The 17,442-nt window shown below is 38.1% G+C and overlaps 1 protein-coding gene across 4 annotated transcripts in view; it reads right to left on the bottom strand.

The window, feature by feature from the left end:
• UGGT1 (UDP-glucose glycoprotein glucosyltransferase 1) overlaps positions 1-17,442 on the bottom strand; it is a 130,522-nt gene that overhangs the window by 9,567 nt on the left and 103,513 nt on the right. For all 4 annotated transcript variants that reach the window (XM_048214150.2, XM_026510242.4, XM_026510241.4 and 1 more), the window contains 9 exons: positions 16,108-16,266; positions 15,492-15,577; positions 12,883-12,967; positions 11,546-11,634; positions 10,908-11,012; positions 9,376-9,460; positions 8,574-8,756; positions 6,867-7,027; positions 5,689-5,803 (listed from right to left, as the gene is read on the bottom strand). In XM_048214150.2, coding sequence (XP_048070107.1) covers positions 5,689-5,803; positions 6,867-7,027; positions 8,574-8,756; positions 9,376-9,460; positions 10,908-11,012; positions 11,546-11,634; positions 12,883-12,967; positions 15,492-15,577; positions 16,108-16,266 — 1,068 coding nt within the window. The remainder of the gene's footprint in view (positions 1-5,688; positions 5,804-6,866; positions 7,028-8,573; positions 8,757-9,375; positions 9,461-10,907; positions 11,013-11,545; positions 11,635-12,882; positions 12,968-15,491; positions 15,578-16,107; positions 16,267-17,442) is intronic.

Here is a 17,442-nt window from a genome sequence, read left to right on the forward strand (position 1 = left end):
AAAACCAAATGAAATGTTTACCAAAACTGATCACATTTGGGTCAACAAACTTCATACGCCTGAAATCATACAGAAGAAATCCTCAAACCATAAAGTAACTGAGTTAGAAATTAGCAATGATATAACTAGAAAATTCCTATGTATTTGGAATAACTTCTACATAACTCATGAGTCAAAGAAGAAATCACACTGGAAACTAGAAATATATTGTACCAAATGACAAGGAAAATGCTACATATAAAATGTGTGGAATGCAGCCAAAGTTTATATTTAGGTATAAAATTAACTATATTTACAGAATAAAAGAGAAAAATCATATTATTTTAGCAGATGTCAAAAATTAACAAAATTTAAGGCAAGAGATCTTTTTTTTTTAAGTAGCAAACAAGGACTAAAAGGAACCTTCTTAATGTGAATAAGCGGTATCTACAAAACATCTATAACAATCATATTTAGTGGTGAAATATTGAAAACTTTCATCATTTTGAGTCAAGAATGTCCACTATCAACATTTCTATTCAACATTATGGAAGTCCCTGTAAATAGTGAAAGAAAAAAAAATTTTTTTTAATGTAAGATTGAAAAACTAAACAAACTGCCATTATCTGTAGATACACGCTTAAATATTTAGAAAAGACAAAAGTATATACAGATTAGCAGGGTAGCTGAATACGACGATGAACAAAAATCAACTGCAGCTCTAGATACCAGCAACAAACAGAAACAAAAGCTTTTAAAAGTAACTCTAATGAAGATGTACAAGATCTCTGAGGAAAGCAATCTACATTACTGACAGAAATTAAACACAATCCAAATATAAAATCCTAGCAATTGTTTTTTTTTTTCCTCCTGAACTTGACAAGCTCATTCTAAAACGTGGATGAGAAAATAAAGGACAAAGAATACTCTAAGGCATTCTTGAAGAGTGAGGTGGGAGGATTTGATTTACTGGGCATCACGACTTATTATAGAACTACAGTAATTGAGATATTGGCAGTATGGGTGTGAAGATAGACAAACGGACTAATCAAAAACTAGAAGACCCAGAAATGGATCCATGCATACATGGGTACTTCATCTCTGACAAAGATGGTATCATAGAGCAGTGCATTTAATTAAAAAAAAAACTGATATAATTGTGTATGTACATAAAAAATGGAAGTTGAACTCTATCTCAAAAACTCCTACTGGAATATAGATTTGAATGTGAAAGAAAAAAATAAAGCTCATATTTTAAAATAGTATCTTTGTGACTTTAATAGGGGTCAAAAAGGATTAACCATAACAGAAAAAAATACTGACCAGTCTGACTACAAAAGATACCATTAAGAGAGTTGAAGGGAAATTTTGCAACATATATAAGGATACACTATCAGTATATATAAAGAATACCCTTAAGTCAAGAAAAATTTCAAACAACGCAAATACTTAAATAAGCATGTCACAAAAGAGAATACATAAATGGCCATAAACAAACAAAACAGTACTCAACTTCATTATATTAATAATGGAAATGCAAAATAAAACCACAATGAGGAGCAAAATCAGCAAAAATACTACAGTAAGGAGCTCTGAAAGTTCACCTCTCCATAAAAGCAGCCAAAAACATGACAAAAATACAATCAACTTTTTTCAGAACTCTGGCAATTAACCAAAGGTTTGCAGCAACGTAAGGAGCAACTAAAAGCCAACAAAAACTGGTTGAATGTTGATAGAACAGTGAATTTTGAGACATCTGAACTTACCCTATTCCTATTCTCCTGCTCCCCAAAAAATAACAGCCTACACTCCCATACTGGAGGAAGGAGAACAAAACTGGAGGTCTTTCAAGTTTCATTCCCAAAGCAGAGCCATTATTTGAAGACTACTATATAGGCCCGGTTCTCTTCAATCTCACTTGAACTTAACCCAATGATAAAAAGCTTCTCCTCAACAGCACTTGAGGTTTGTATTAAGCTTTCTGAGGCTGTCTGAAGTGGAGCAAAGAATATACTGAGCAAAATTCTTTTTTTTTTTTTTTTAAGATTTTATTTATTTGCCAGAGAGAGAGAGTGTAAGAGAGCATGAGAGCACAAGCAGGGGAAGCGGCAGGCAGAGGGAGAAGCAGGCTCCCTGCTGAACAAGGAGCCCAATGCGGGACTCAATCCCAGGACCCTGGGATCATGACCTGAGCTGAAGGCAGACGCTTAACCGACTAAGCCACCCAGGCAACCCACTAAGCAAAATTCTTAACAGGAGAAACCAAAGAATGAGACATCCATAGGAGGCTTTGAAAAGAAAAGATATATTCCCAGGAAAACAGAAGGCCATGCACATGTATAAGGCTCTGAGCATGCTCAGTGGTGTGTGCATAAGCAAGAAAGACCTAATAAAGCCATAAGTTCTCATCTCTGGTTGATCCTGAGGTTCTATGCAACAAAGACGGTAGAGTTGTAAACTGCCTGGCTGGCTGTTGAGGATGTGTCCCAGCATGTACCCAGAGGCCGCTGACAAAGAATGAATGTCTTGGTCCAAGTCCAGACAAGGAAATCTCTGTCCAATTTTGGCTGACCATTAAGCTAATCAGGCAGACCAAAAATACAGACTTCACAGAACTGGTTTAGAAGTCCAAAAACAAACAAAACAACTACTACTGCAATGAGCAGCAACAATAAACCCGGGGGAGGGGAGAAAAGTCTGATTTCCAGAGTTGCCACACTATATTACTTGGAATTTTCAGTTTTCAACAAAAACGAAGAGACATGCAAAATACCATATATACAAAACCCATATACAGGGGTAAAAAATAATCAGTAGAAGCCTCCACACTTTTGGAGGCTCAGACACTGGATTTATAACACGAGGACTTTATATCAGGTATCTTACATATGTTCAAATAGGAACAAAGGAAACCAAGTCTAACAGAACAAAAGAAAGAATGAGAATCATGTTTCAAAAATTAGAGAATAAAGAGATACAAATTATACAAAAGAACCAAACAAAATGTACTGTTGAAAAACGCAATAATTTAAATGAAAATTCACTACATAGGTTTAACCACAGCTTTGAGCAGCAGAAAAAATAATCAAGTCAACTGAAGATAAATCAATTGAGATTATCCAGTCTTAAGATTTTCCAGGAGCAGAAAGAAGAATGAAGAAAAATAAACAGAGCTCAGAGAACTGTGGGAAACCATCAAATACATGAACACATACAATGAGAGTCCCAAGAGGAGAGAAAAAGGGGCAGAAATAATACTTAAATAAAACTTCCTTAATTTGGTGAAAAACAATCTACACATTCAAGAAGTTCAATGAACTCCAAGTTGGATTAACTCAAAAGAGACCCAACCTAGCTACATCATAATCAAACTATCAAAAGAATAGACTGGAGATAGTGACTTGTCAGGTACAGGATTCTCAAATTTAACAGCTAATTCCTCATCACAAAACATAGACGCTAACAGTCTGTGGGACAATATATTCAAAGAAAAATATGACTGGAAAAAAAATGTAAAGCAAGAATTTTATATCCAGCAAAAAACTATCCATCCATCCATCCATCTATCCATCCCTCAAGAAGAAGAAGAAGAAGAAGAAGAAGAAGAAGAAGAAGAAGAAGAAGAAAGGAGAAGAAAGGAGAAGAAAGAAGAAGAAAGAAGGAAGAAGAGGGAGAAAATTACACATTCCCCAAGAGTTTGTAGCTCTAGAGACATCTTATCAGAAATACTAAAGGGAGTCCTCTGGCTGAAATGAAAGGACACTAGACAGTAACTCGAATCCACATGAAGGAATAAAAAGCACCAGTAAAGGTATGTAGGTAAATATAAAAGATAATATCAATGTATTTCTTACTTAGAGCTCCTTTTCCCCATGGTTTAAAAACAATTACAAACAGCAGTAATTATAAATCTGTGTTGATGAGCATATAATGTATCATACAATGTATATACAATGTATCATACCAACTGTATGATAATAAAAGCATGGGAAGGAGGAGAACACAGCTATATAGGAACAAAGTTTTTGTATACTACTGAAATTAAGTTGTTAGTAACCCAAACTAAACTGTCATAAGTTAAAGTGTTAATGATAATCACCAGGACAATCACTGAGAAAATAACTCAAAAATATACAGTAGAGGAAACAAGGGATTTAAAATGACAGATGTAAGTCCTACTTCACTAATAATTACATAAAATGTAAATGTAATAAACTCTCCAAATGAAAGCCACATAGGATGATATTTCACATATACCAAATTAACAGACTGACAACAAGTACTGGTCAAAACATGGAGCAACAGGAATTCTTACATGGCTGGTGGGAGTATAAATTAGAACTACTTTGGAAAACTGTTTAGGATCATCTAATAAAGATAAATATACCAATCTGATGACTTGGTAATTCCACCTGTAGTTGTACACACAACTGAAATATGTGTACATGTGCATCAAGACAGTTGTGAATGATCACAGCAGCATTATCCATGGAAGACAAAAAATGGAAAACCCAAATGTAGTATAAACAAAACATAGTACCACTACACACAACGAAATGGATGAACTGCAAACATAACGTTAAACAAAAGAAATTAGACTCAAAAGAGTACAGCTTTTAAGATACAACTGAGGTAGGGAGAAAAAAAACAGGCAAAACTAAACTACAATATTTAAGGATACATGTTAGAGTAGTAATTCTATAAAGAAAAGCATGGAGATGATTACCACCAAGGTCAGGACACTGGAAACTTCTGTTAGAGAAGAAGGATGGCTGCTGGGATGCTAGTAATGTTCTATTTCTTGAACTGGATGGTGGTATATGCACATTTGCTTTGTGGTAATTCATCGATGCATATGAATATGTATATATCGGTATGTTTTTGTTTTGTATGCTTTCCTTTATGGGTGGTATATATGACAATAATGATTTTAAAATGTTTAAGGCAGACTTAAGAAAAAATATGTAAAACTAGGTATGTAAAACAAACTATAATCTCACTTCTGAAAAATATTTAGCATTAATAAATTGATTTGGCTAAACTTCTTCAAAAACACCACGGTTTCTGACAGAAAAAAAGGGAGGGACGCCTGGGTAGCTCAGTCAGTTAAGCATCTGCCTTCAGCTCAGGTCATGAACACAAGGTCCTAGGATCGAGTTCCATACCAGGCCCCTTCCTTGGTGGGGAGCATGCTTCTCCCTCTGCCTGCCACTTCCCCTGCTTGTGCTCTCTCTCTCTTCTGACAAGAAAGAAAAGAAAGAAAAGAAAAGAAAAGAAAAGAAAAGAAAAGAAAAGAAAAAAGGGAAATTGTGAGACTATCTACTGTGAATCTTTACTAATTAGTTCCTAAACAGAAACAAATTGCTCCTAGCAGGCAGAAAAACAAATTTATCAGACAAGATATCTTGGGTGCAAAACTACAAGATATGGTAATGGTTTGAAGAGGCAGCATCCTCCTTCCATCTCCTTTCTAAACTCACATCAGGCCTACAACATTTTTCACTACTATGTCTTCTCTTGAGGATAAAAATGTCACGTGCGCGCACACACATACACACACACACACATATACCACACAATTCCTCTCCATGAAGAAACAAAATACTGTCCCAACATAGGAGAGAATTGAGAGGAAAATAATAATTCAATTCCTGACACAATACTGCATACTTATCACTGAAAATGTTAACCAAAAAAAAAGCTACTTACTTGATCAAGATTTGAAAGGCTGTTAGGATCCTGACTCAAACCTTGGTACTGTCCCCTGAGTCTGTCACCAGCAGCTATTTTCCTAAATTTCTTCAGATCCACGACATACAGGGCACTGGATAGAGAAGAACTAGTTGTTATAACCACGGATTGTGACAGAAAAAGTAACCTCACTGAATAATGGTCACCAGGTAAACATCCTGGCCTCTCTTTGAAAAAGTACGGGGTGGCCTCGCAGTGGAGCTCAGGGTCAATATGTGTTCCTTCAAAGATGGCTCAGGAAATTACTGCAAAACCCATATTCTGCCACTACAACCTCACTTCGTCACTCTTCCTTATTCAATTGCGTTCCTTATGAAGCTACCTTAAATCTCTGACAAAAGAAAACTTTTACCAAATGTCAGCAGATTAGGTAATAAAAGCTAACCATCAGTCAAAGATATCCTGATGATGTCTTAAATGCTGCAGGGAAAAAATTACCTGTGTAATTTAAAATTTAAATTTTTTCCACAGTGTTACAGATCCTCTGGACCAGGAACATTAACTAATGATAAAGAAATCACCAAACCCCAACATTTATCTCTGTAAATGCTGCTACCTACACATCCCAGACCTTCCAGATCTTCCAAACCACACTCGGCCCAGAGCAGATAATGTAATGTTACACAGTCCAACCTAGGAGTTCTACTTCTAGGAATTTGTCCTACAGATATATTTGAAATATACTAAATGAGGTATTTAATTATTCACTGCAATGCCATATGTCACAGCAAAATACCATAAATAACATATATACTGGAATAATACGTAGATGTAAAAAGGAAAGTCTCTCTCCAACACACTGATGTAAGATCTACTAGAGATATTACATAAAGCAAGGCACAAAACTGTAAATATGATGGTATATTTTGTGTAAAAAAAAGAAGTTCAGTTGTTAATGTAAGAATCAAGAAACTCTGGAAAGACATATAGTAAATTAACAGAGGTTATCTGTTGTAGAAATGGGAACTGGGTAGAAGACAGAAAGGACTGGGAAGATTATTTTTCACAGCGTATTTTTTATAATTTTTATTTTTGAACTGTATTAATTTATTACCTATTCACAATTTCAAATATGCAAAATAAATTTTTTAAGAAAAGAAAATCAAACAGCATTGGGAGTACTCCTCTTTTAATACCTGATATGATACTTTCGCCCAGCCAAATGACTGGCCCAGTACCCTGATTTCCAGAACCTGTAGCCATCCATTTCTTTTCGGCTATCACAGAAAGGAGTATAGCCATAAGGAGCACCATCCAAATTGAAATCTCGTAACTCTTTCAGATCCGTTCGTACAATCTGGAGAAAAGAAGATCACAAGTCATTTGTTTTGTTTTGTTTTGTTTTGTTTTGTTTTGTTTTGGTTTGTTTTAGAGGGAGGGCCAGAAAGGATGGGGGGAGGGAGGCGCAGAGGGAGAGGAAGACAGAGAATCTTAAATAGGCTTCACACCCAGTGCAGAGCCTGACACAGGGCTCCATCTCACGACCCTGAGATCATGACCTGAGCCAAAAACCAAGAGTCAGACACTTAACCGACTGAGCCACGTAGACGACCACAAGTCCTTTGTTAAACAGCCAAGCAGGCAGCAGTTTCCTTAAAATACAGAGTGCCTCACCGAGACATTGCAGAGAGCAGCTCTGAGGTTAATGGCACAGGCTCCAGTGGTAGACCTGGCCTGAGCCCAGATTCTTACACTGATTAGCTGACTGCCTTCGCAAACATATAAGAAGACACTTTGCCTCATGCTTGGCACACAGTATTCTAAGTATTCAAAAAGGTAGAAATAAAACAAATTTACACTACTTAGCCTCTCTGTGACTGAGTTTCCTCAGTCACATGTAAAATGGAGAACTCACAGGATTACATGAATCAATACATGGACAGCTGTGGAAAGATCCCTGACACACAGCAAGTACTCAACAAAGAGTAAGTGTGCTTATATCAGAATGCAGAAAGCATGCTTTAGGTCAAGCCAGTTGTGATAGTGAGCCAGATGAGGCAGGTAATTCCAAAGAGGCAGATGAAGCCTCTGGCGGCATGACTTTTGTACATATTACATATCACTACTATTCAGGTGATTACCTCAGGTTTCAGCCAGCTCAGGGTAAGGGGTAAGATTGTAAAGGAAAACTATATTCACACTTTTTGAGTTTGTATGGTCTAAAACCACAGTGTGTTCCTTTTAGGTCAAATCTTGACAGAAGGAAGAATAGCTGAAGAGTTTCAAATTATCAAGGCCAGGCCTATCTATCGACTAGAGCTTCCCCTCTCTTAACCATGTCAGTAACTCCTAGCTTTTGGGTAAATAATTGGAGATAATGGCAAGCACCGTTAAACCTCAATCTTCCAGTTTCTAGTTTGTACGTTACATGAATTAAGTAAGAAACAAAACTGCATACGTGATGTAATCAAAACTGTATAAAAGAGGCATAGAAAAAAAGACGAAAAGGAGATACATCAAATGCAAATTTTAAAAGTGATCACATCTGGCTGTAACTTTCCATATGTTCTAAAAAATGTAACATAAGCATGTATTTTTCTGTAACTAGAAAAACAAAATCATTTAAAAAGGAGAAGGAAGTCTAATGCCTTTAATACAAACTGTTTGTTTTTTTTTTTAAGATTTTATTTATTTATCTGATAGAGAGAGAGAGACAGCGAGAGGGAACACAAGCACGGGGAGCGGGAGAGGGAGAAGCAGGCTTCCCACTGAGCAGGGAGCCTGATGCAGGGCTTAAACCCAGGACCCCGGGATCATGACCTGAGCCGAAGGCAGACGCTTAACGACTGAGCCACCCAGGCGCCCCAATATGAACTGTTTAAATCTGGCTTGTAAGAGCTCACCTGATCAGCATCCACAAACAGGAATTTGTCAACAACTAGTGGGAAGAGCACATCCAAGAAGAGGATCTTGTAACCCCAGATGATGCGCTGTTTCTCAGTCTGTTGATGAAGCCACCGAGGCCATTTGTACTGGACAAGCTCATACTGGAAATTGTATTCATTTGCCATATAAGGTATGAACTCCTGTTTTTGGACATAGGAAACAACAAACAACCATTTACTTTGATGAAGAAAATCGACTCTATAATGTGAGTCAGCCATCATGATTATGGCACAAGCAACACATTTACCATAACAGTGGTCTAATACAGAAATCTGACCCTGACTCACCTGTGACTACATAAAAGAATACAGAATAACTTCAACTGTGCTTTCTAATTAAACTATAATACACATGTTCAGAGAAAGAGAATTTTATTTCATCAAAACAAAAGATACAGATTTTCCTCCAATGTTATCCAAGCTTCAAACAGGTACATAATTTTGTGTTTGGTTTTATAATGACTGTTCCTCCAAAATAATCCAGTCTGGAATGAACATAGAAATATGCAACTAGGGCACCTGGTGGCTTAGCTGGAAGAGCATGAGATTCTTGATCTTGGGGTAGTCAGTTTGAGCCCCACCGCTGGGTGTTGAGATTACTTAAAATAAATAAATAAATAAATATATGCAACTGAAGAAGGGAAACCTAATTAAAAGGAAAATTTTTAAATCATACAAGTAAAACTGAAGCAGTAAAAAGTATAATATACCATACATATCTCCTTAATAAGAATCCTTCCCTTTCTCCTGAGGAACAAACCTTAAATGTGGGAGACAAATAATTCTTCAGGAACCAGAATTTCACAGGAGTCTTGGTATTCTTCAGTACTGATAGCATCATTATACTGTCAAACAAAAGCAAATAATAATCAATAATAATCTTACAATGCTTTTTAATCTCAATGAAATCAAGTAGTCAATCATAAGACTGCTAAATGTTCTTCATGGCAGAGCAAACTGATGGCAAAGAGAGACCCTTAGTAATGGAAAATGGAAAACTGCACTTATTATATAAAGTTATCACTGAATGGGAAAGAAAGAGTATTTCTCACTCATAAAAATACACCTCATACAGGCAAATGTTTTAATCATGTTTCATCTTTAAATGAACTGCTTCATGAACTGCTATCTTAATTATGGTACAAATGAATAATGAAGGTTGTGGTTAAATACTACAGGACTCTGAAAAGAAAACCTATAAGGCCACAGCAGCTCTGTGTGGCTACACTGCCCCCCACAGCCTCGACTGAAGACCCTGCCAGGGAGGAGAGCAGGGAGAGGTCAGGGGATAGGAAATGGCTACGGCATCAGGATATCCTACTTTGAAAACAGAAAAAAACAAACTGAGTCAAGGAATTTAATTAAATTGATTTATTACCAACAATTGGCATTAACTATTTTAGGTCAGTTATTTCTTGGAAATGGGAGGCTGAACCTGAGCAAAATGACGTTTAATTATTTGCCATCCTAGATTTGTCATGGAAAATTAAAAGTAAAATGAACCCTGGCATTAGGAAAGTCACTCTCAAGCAAAGGATCATATTCACAGCCAAGTCTTCCCCTGGGGACCACTGCATCAACCAGCCCAAGGCTGTGGCCTTCTCCTTGGCCCTGGGTGTGTGACCTCAGGCACGTTCCTTCACCCTCTGAATCTGTCTATAAAACAGAGGTGTTCTTCTATAAGAACTAAGATCACTCCTGGCTCTAAATTCCTACGAATCTTGGAAGGCAGGTCCATAGCCCTATTCCACTTCTATTCTCTGTGTTAACCTCCTAATTTCTGGTTTAAGCAATGTTTGGTGGCCAATTAAACACCACTAGTTATAATGCACATGCAGTGGTATTAAAGGTTTATAGCCTTGGGGCGCCTGGGTGGCACAGCGGTTAAGCGTCTGCCTTCGGCTCAGGGCGTGATCCCGGCGTTATGGGATCGAGCCCCACATCAGGCTCCTCCGCTATGAGCCTGCTTCTTCCTCTCTCGCTCCCCCTGCTTGTGTTCCCTCTCTCACTGGCTGTCTCTATCTCTGTTGAATAAATAAATAAAATCTTTAAAAAAAAATAAAATAAAATAAAGGTTTATAGCCTTGTAATATCCACACAGATGCATTTATGATACAGCTAGACTTTATGAGATTGGCAGATCAAAACAAATACAATTATATATTCATAATCCTCAGACTGCTTCAGATACACAGAAGCATAATGGACAGAATCCCCTAAAACATTCACTCTCTAAATAAGAATACTGTGACAAACTCATTTGTATATACTGAAATAATCAACATGACTAACCGAAGAAATCTTTCATAGAGATGACCAGATGCCACAGAGAAAATATTAATTATGTCATCTTTATCTTGTTTCACGTCTTCAGTCTTCTGTCCTCCTGTAAAGCCCCTATAATAATTAAGATAAAAACAAGAACACTTGAAATGCTGGTACAGACACACAGCCCTTTAAGGAGAGAGCTACAGAGATGGTGTTTCCCATTCCCATTCCTTCCCTACGGGGTGATGCAGGAGGAGCCGGTGAAGCATCCACTGGCACCGAGAGGGCACAAGGCAACCAAGCCACCACAGGAAAAGAGAAGGATGCTGCCTGCAGGGTACCACATAGCTTCTGGAATAGACTGAACACAGGCTATTCCACAGAATATGATCTGCTCAATGGCAAGTAAACTGAACTCTCCAAAAGGCAGGCACAACCCAATGAGAGTCAAGAAGTAACCTCCCCACAAGGGGACATTAACCTCCTTCACTTAGTCAATGGAAAACACTCATCTACGCTAAATAGAAGTACAAGATTTGGTGGCCGAGTGCAGACTCTGAAAGGCCCAGATAGGATTCTTATACTCAAAAGAAAGGAGGGATGGTGCTTATATCTCAGTTTTTCCATAAGAGATACTATTTTTTTTAATGATGCCAATTTACCATTTGAAGGAGTCCCAAAATCCAGATTCATTCTCATTAGTTCCATCACTCAGCAAGTCTTCATTCACCATATCTGCTTTCTTCTGAACCTGTAACCACATGCGAGGAGTGCTGTCAACAATAGGGAACGAATTCTCCCACAAGTACAACAACCCACCTAGAGTCTAGACGAGTTCAATACAACGATCTTCAACATATCACATTAAAACTTCAGGTGATGAGACAGCAACCTCCCTTAATTAGATAACAACTATTTTTACTTTGAAAATGGTCAAAGAACCTCAAATTCAACTGTGTAGGAAACAGAGTCTAAACAAAACTAGAAACCTAATCCACCAAGCTGACAGCTGGTTTTCCCGGGGTGGAGTGCAACCCACATGAGCGCTGTCAGGAAGAAGTCACTTCATATCACAGCCTGTTTTTAGGATTTACTAGGATAAAGACAACTTGAATCTTCTCACCAGCACAGGGACCAGTTTTCTGCTCAACCATGTGTGGTCTGCTCTGTTATTTACTGTGCGTAATGATTATTTATTCCATAATACCTTTTAATTTAAGGCACTAAGAACGTAAAATTCTGAGAAGTGAAAAGAAATGAAATAGGGCTATCAATTATTATTGTTGTTGAAATTTTCACTGACATTCTTCCCAATTTTCTAAGAAGAGTCATCAATAATAATGTGAACTATGGCTATGTAAGCAAAACAGTATCTGTGAAAACACTTTATGTAAAATGAGACTTGTCTTGCTCACTGAGATTACCCAAAAGGTGCAATCTCTCAGTTGAAAAAAGCCAAAAATGTGTATTTACAAAAGACATCTCACATTTAAAGAAGTATTCCGGGCCCCTGGGTGGCTCAGCGGGCTAAACGTCTGACTCATGATTTTGCCTCAGGTCATAATCTCAGGGTCAAGAACGAACCCTGCATCGGTCTCTGCACTGGGTGTGGAGCCTGCTTAGGATTCTCTCTTTCTCTTTCTCTCTCCCTCCTTAGTCTCCCCCCAACCCTGCCCTGCATGATCTCTCTCTCAGGGAGAAAAAAAAAAAAAAAGGCATTCCAATAAACACTAAAATACCAAAGGTGAATTAAAGTCTTAAGCTGGTTTTTCTTCCCCTCAGCTTTACTGAGATATAATTACTGACAAACAACATTATATAAATTGAAGGTGTACAATGTGATGATTTGATATGCATATATATTGTAAAATGATGACCACAGTGACAGCATTATCAGTTAACACACCCACCTATTTCTAGATAAGAGCTACTGAATGCCAGAATACTGCTATTTTTACCCACCGTAAAGAGTAGCTGCCTTAAGTATTACCAAACTCACCTTCACTTTAATAATTTTGCTCTTGAAGTTGTTGAGGACAACAACCACCTCATCAGCATCAGGAGGAGAATCTGTGCCATCGTGGCTTAGAGAGAAAAGAAAGGGAAAGAATAAGACAGGCATTACAAATCACAATTCTCAAAATGCAGTAAGTGGTCTAACATCAATCTGCCATATTGTCCATCATCTTTATCACAAAGGAGTTTTCCAGAACAAATTATTTTCTTGCAACCTGCAGGAAGTCCCTTCAAGCTACACAGAAGCATTTGTCGGAATCTTTATCCTTCAAACATTGAACATTCCAATCAGTCACAACCCAAACTTCCTTCTTGAGTCTCCTCTTTACCTTTCACAGAGTAAGAGGCTCCCAGTGCTGGCAAGCGCATGATGCGCACCCGTATTCACAAAGCCTGAGCCAAGTTCAGCACCAGCAATAAAGGACTGCCCAAGGGCATGAGCCACTCTGCACCACCACCAGAAACACATCACGGCTACTCTTTCAATGGGCAAGTAACAAAGCACGGCTCTACTTCAGAGTTCTGTAAAGGCATCTATTCTATCCTTCTACCTGGAGGCACACAATCAGCCAACTCTAGGCCCTGTACTCAATCTGGTGCCCGTATTCTGGAGAAACAACTATAACAAGCTCTATTTGCAGGGATGTCTGAGGCAGAACAGGAAACATTTAAAGTTAAAAATAAGATATCCCCAATCAGCTATTACAGGCACCAATTTTCAAGGTGTTAAGTGCAGAAAGCCATGATAAAATATTAATTCATTGCATTCACTATCATCAGCAGAGAGCGGAGTTCTCAGGCAAGGTAAGATTCTGATGGGGGAGCATAAAACACTACAGAGTCTGGGGATATCCAAGATGAAGGGCACCCTAGAAAGTAGGAAGAGAGGAGGACTCCACACTCCTAGGGAAGGGGGAAGAGCAGCCAGGGAAAGGGCACACGGCAGGGACAGGGTTTAGAAGAAGAACAAGGAAACTTCTTAAGATGGGATTAAATTTTGCAAAACTGTATTTACTAAAACATTATTTGGAAGAAAACCTAGCATTTACAATGAATATGTTATTATAACACGGCTTGAAGAACCCACACTGCTCTACAGACCCTATAGAACTAAGATGACACAAGAGGGTGTTCTAAATACACTATAATGGAAATCACTCCCTAAAAATTGACATGAACTTCACATAGCTTAAAACTAATTTAAATTGTGTTAAACAGAATTCAGATTATACCTTTTAAAAGGCGTATAATTTTTTTATTTCCCCTTTTAACTTTTTTTTTATCTTCAATTAGTCAACATATACTACATCATTAGTTTTTGATGTAGTGTTCAACGATTCATTAGCTGCATATAACACCCAGTGCTTATCACCACATGTGCCCTCCTTAATACCCATCACCCGGTTACCCCATCCCCCCGACCCCCTCCCTTCTGTAACCCTCAGTTTGTTTCCCGGAATCCAGAGTCTCTCATGGTTGGTCTCCCTCTCTGATTTCTTCCGATTCAGTTTTCCCTCCCTTCCCCTATGGTCCTCCACGCTATTCCTTATGTTCCACATATGAGTGAAACCATGCTCATGGATTGGAAGAATAAACACTGTTAAAATGTCTATGCGGCCCAGAGCAACCTACATTTTCAATGCAATCCCTATCAAAATACCAACGACATTTTTCACAGAGCTGGAACAAACACTCGTAAAATTTGTATGGAACCAGAAAAGACCCTGAATCGCCAGGGGAATGATGAAAAAAGAAAACCAAAACTGGGGGCATCACAATACCTGACTTCAAGCTATATTACAAAGTTATGATCATCAAGACAGCATGGTATTGGCACAAAAACAGACACAAAGATCAATGGAACAGAACAGAGATCCCAGAAATGGACCTTCAACTCTATGGTAAACAAATCTTCGACAAAACAGGAAAGAATATATCCAATGGAAAAAAGTCTCTTCAATAAATGGTGCTGGGAAAATTGGGCAGTCACATGCAGAAGAATGAAACTGGACCAGTCTCTTACACCATACACAAAGATAAACTCAAAATGGCAGTATAATTTTTTTTGAACTAATAGGCAGCCATAGCAAACGTGAAGGCAAAAACCTGGTGACTGACGAAATGCTCTGGAAGTACTTCCATACTACCTACCACAGACCAAGAAACTCAGTGCTAGCCCCAAGATTTCATGGCCAAAGCTTACACCTACTGTGTATCTGCAATTCACCTAGAGTCAAGAAATACACTGTCTAGGTAGAAAAGTTTGACTATTATTCATTTCTTTTCTCCTTTCTTGAAATGACTCAATTTCTCATTTGCCTATGGTTTTCATCAAACTGAGAGAATGATCTGATTCTAAGATGCTGTTAGCACAAAGAGTGAAACTTGACTATACTTACTAGTATTTATAACACTTATTACCCAATCATACCCTGACAATTCTTCCATACTCAATTTCCTGGAAAAGCATTGTTTCATCACACATAAATTAAATCCTTATTCCCTGGCTAACTGCCAGTGTAGTACTCAATTCAAGCTGATTCCCTGTAAAATGTTCTGGAAAAAAAGCACCTACACATCACTTAATCCTACCTGTAGATTCTATAAATATCTTCAGACCGACCCTTCCTTAGTCTGAGAATCCAAGCTCCTGGGTTGGCTTTTAACTGAAAGTAGCCCTAAGGCAAGAAGAAAGGCAAATTTTAGTTCTCTTTGAAACATCAAAATGCTGTTTCTGAGGAGCAGTTATTTCCTCTTCTGAAATATCACTCATATTTTAAATAAGACAGTCATAATTTCAGCGCAATGCTTTTTACAAAAAGAAATCTACCCATTAGAAACACTAGCAAAATACAGGCCAGTGAAGCCAAGAAAGGGGCCCTTGATCTGTAAGTGAGTGAAGGATCAATGTGTCAAGTGTGAAAAAGCTACAAACCTCCAAAGCCAAGAAAAATGCCGTCAGCTCTGAAGCAATACATTTGCAGGGGCCAATTTGATCAGAACAGAATATTCAGAATATTCTAGCATTTTTTTAGGCTAACATGTAATTCCAATCTGTAAGTTTAACTTATGATTTGTATATTGACCAAATTCAGTCAATCATGAATTTTAATCTCACTCATGTTCAGAATGCAAACTGCTTCATCATAAACTACAGTGCCCAAATTAACATGACTCAATGCCGCTACCTGATGTACTGATTATTTACCAGATTGGCCATAACAATGGTATCCACAATGACTGGGTTGGCCGAAGTTCCTAATGTAAACTGCAATCCTCGTGGGGGCTGGCCTGTGGTGATGTCATAGCAGTGACCTTCGAGTAAGAGGTACTCCAGCTCATACTCAGCAGCCACCACACTATCCACCTGCAACAGCAGAATTAAATAACTTGAAAATTACTCAGCAATAAAAAGAAACAAACTCTTGAGACATGCAACAACATAGACTTCAAATGCACTATACAAAGTGAACAAAGCCAGACATAAAGGGCTGCATACTGTACATCATATTTCTAAGAAATTTAAGAAAAGGCAAAACTATAGTGACAGAAAGGGGAGGGGACTGACTGCAAAGGGGCACAAGAGAACTTTCTGGGGTGACAGAAATGCTCTGTATCTTGATTGTGCAAGGAAGTTTTGTACAGATGTACAGATGAGAGGAAAAGGCTATCATCTAGGAAGTAGTATTGGGAAAACCATGTAAAACACACTGCCAAAAGAATGCACCGATCTAAAAGCTAAAGAATAAAGAAGATAACAAAAAAACAATGAGAAACAGCAGAGAGAAACATAAGTTCCTCTCAGCCTACAGGATATAGCTGAAAATACTACTGCTGCTCTAAATGCAAATATCCACAATGTATCTGATGGTTCCATAATGGCAAAAAACCATTCATGTTCTGCATCAACAGCCTAAATTATTACTGATTCCTTGTAGAAAATACGATATAATTGCAAGGTGTTGGGGCAGCTAGGCTTTAGTAAATTAAAGGGTTTTATCCCAGGCTGGTTCGCACTTGGCTCTGTAATCCTATCTAATGCTAATAACACACTATTTGGAGCTTAATATGTTACTGCAACACTAAATTCCAAAAGCCTAACAATGGAAACTCAGGGCTAACCTCCACACGCTCACCAAGTCCCAGGCTCTATGTTTTCAGCAGATACAAAGAAAGCTGAGAAAGCCTAGGAAAGAGCAGCAAAAACTCTAAGAACATGGAAGAAAGCTGCTCTGCGTCTGTTCTGTGCCTCCTTACGCTGCTCTTTAGTGCTTTCTGTGGCCACCTTACAATCTCCACAGCAAAAGTTGGTTCTTCAAGGGCAAAGACAGCATTTTCTGTTTGTTAACAAACATGGTGGACAGGTTTGAGGTGAGGAATAAGGCAAGTGTGTACACACACTCTTCCCTAACTTAACACCTAAAGGATTCTTCTTTACCCTAATGAAAAGGAGGCTGAGAAGTCCTTTAATAACCATCTTCAAGTTCCTGGTCTCCCAATTCCCAAGAAGAACCAGGAAACAGGCTTCAATTGTAGGAAGAAT

Source organism: Ursus arctos, unplaced genomic scaffold (genome assembly GCF_023065955.2).
Source record: "Ursus arctos isolate Adak ecotype North America unplaced genomic scaffold, UrsArc2.0 scaffold_1, whole genome shotgun sequence".
NCBI classification, from domain to species: Eukaryota; Metazoa; Chordata; class Mammalia; order Carnivora; family Ursidae; genus Ursus; species Ursus arctos.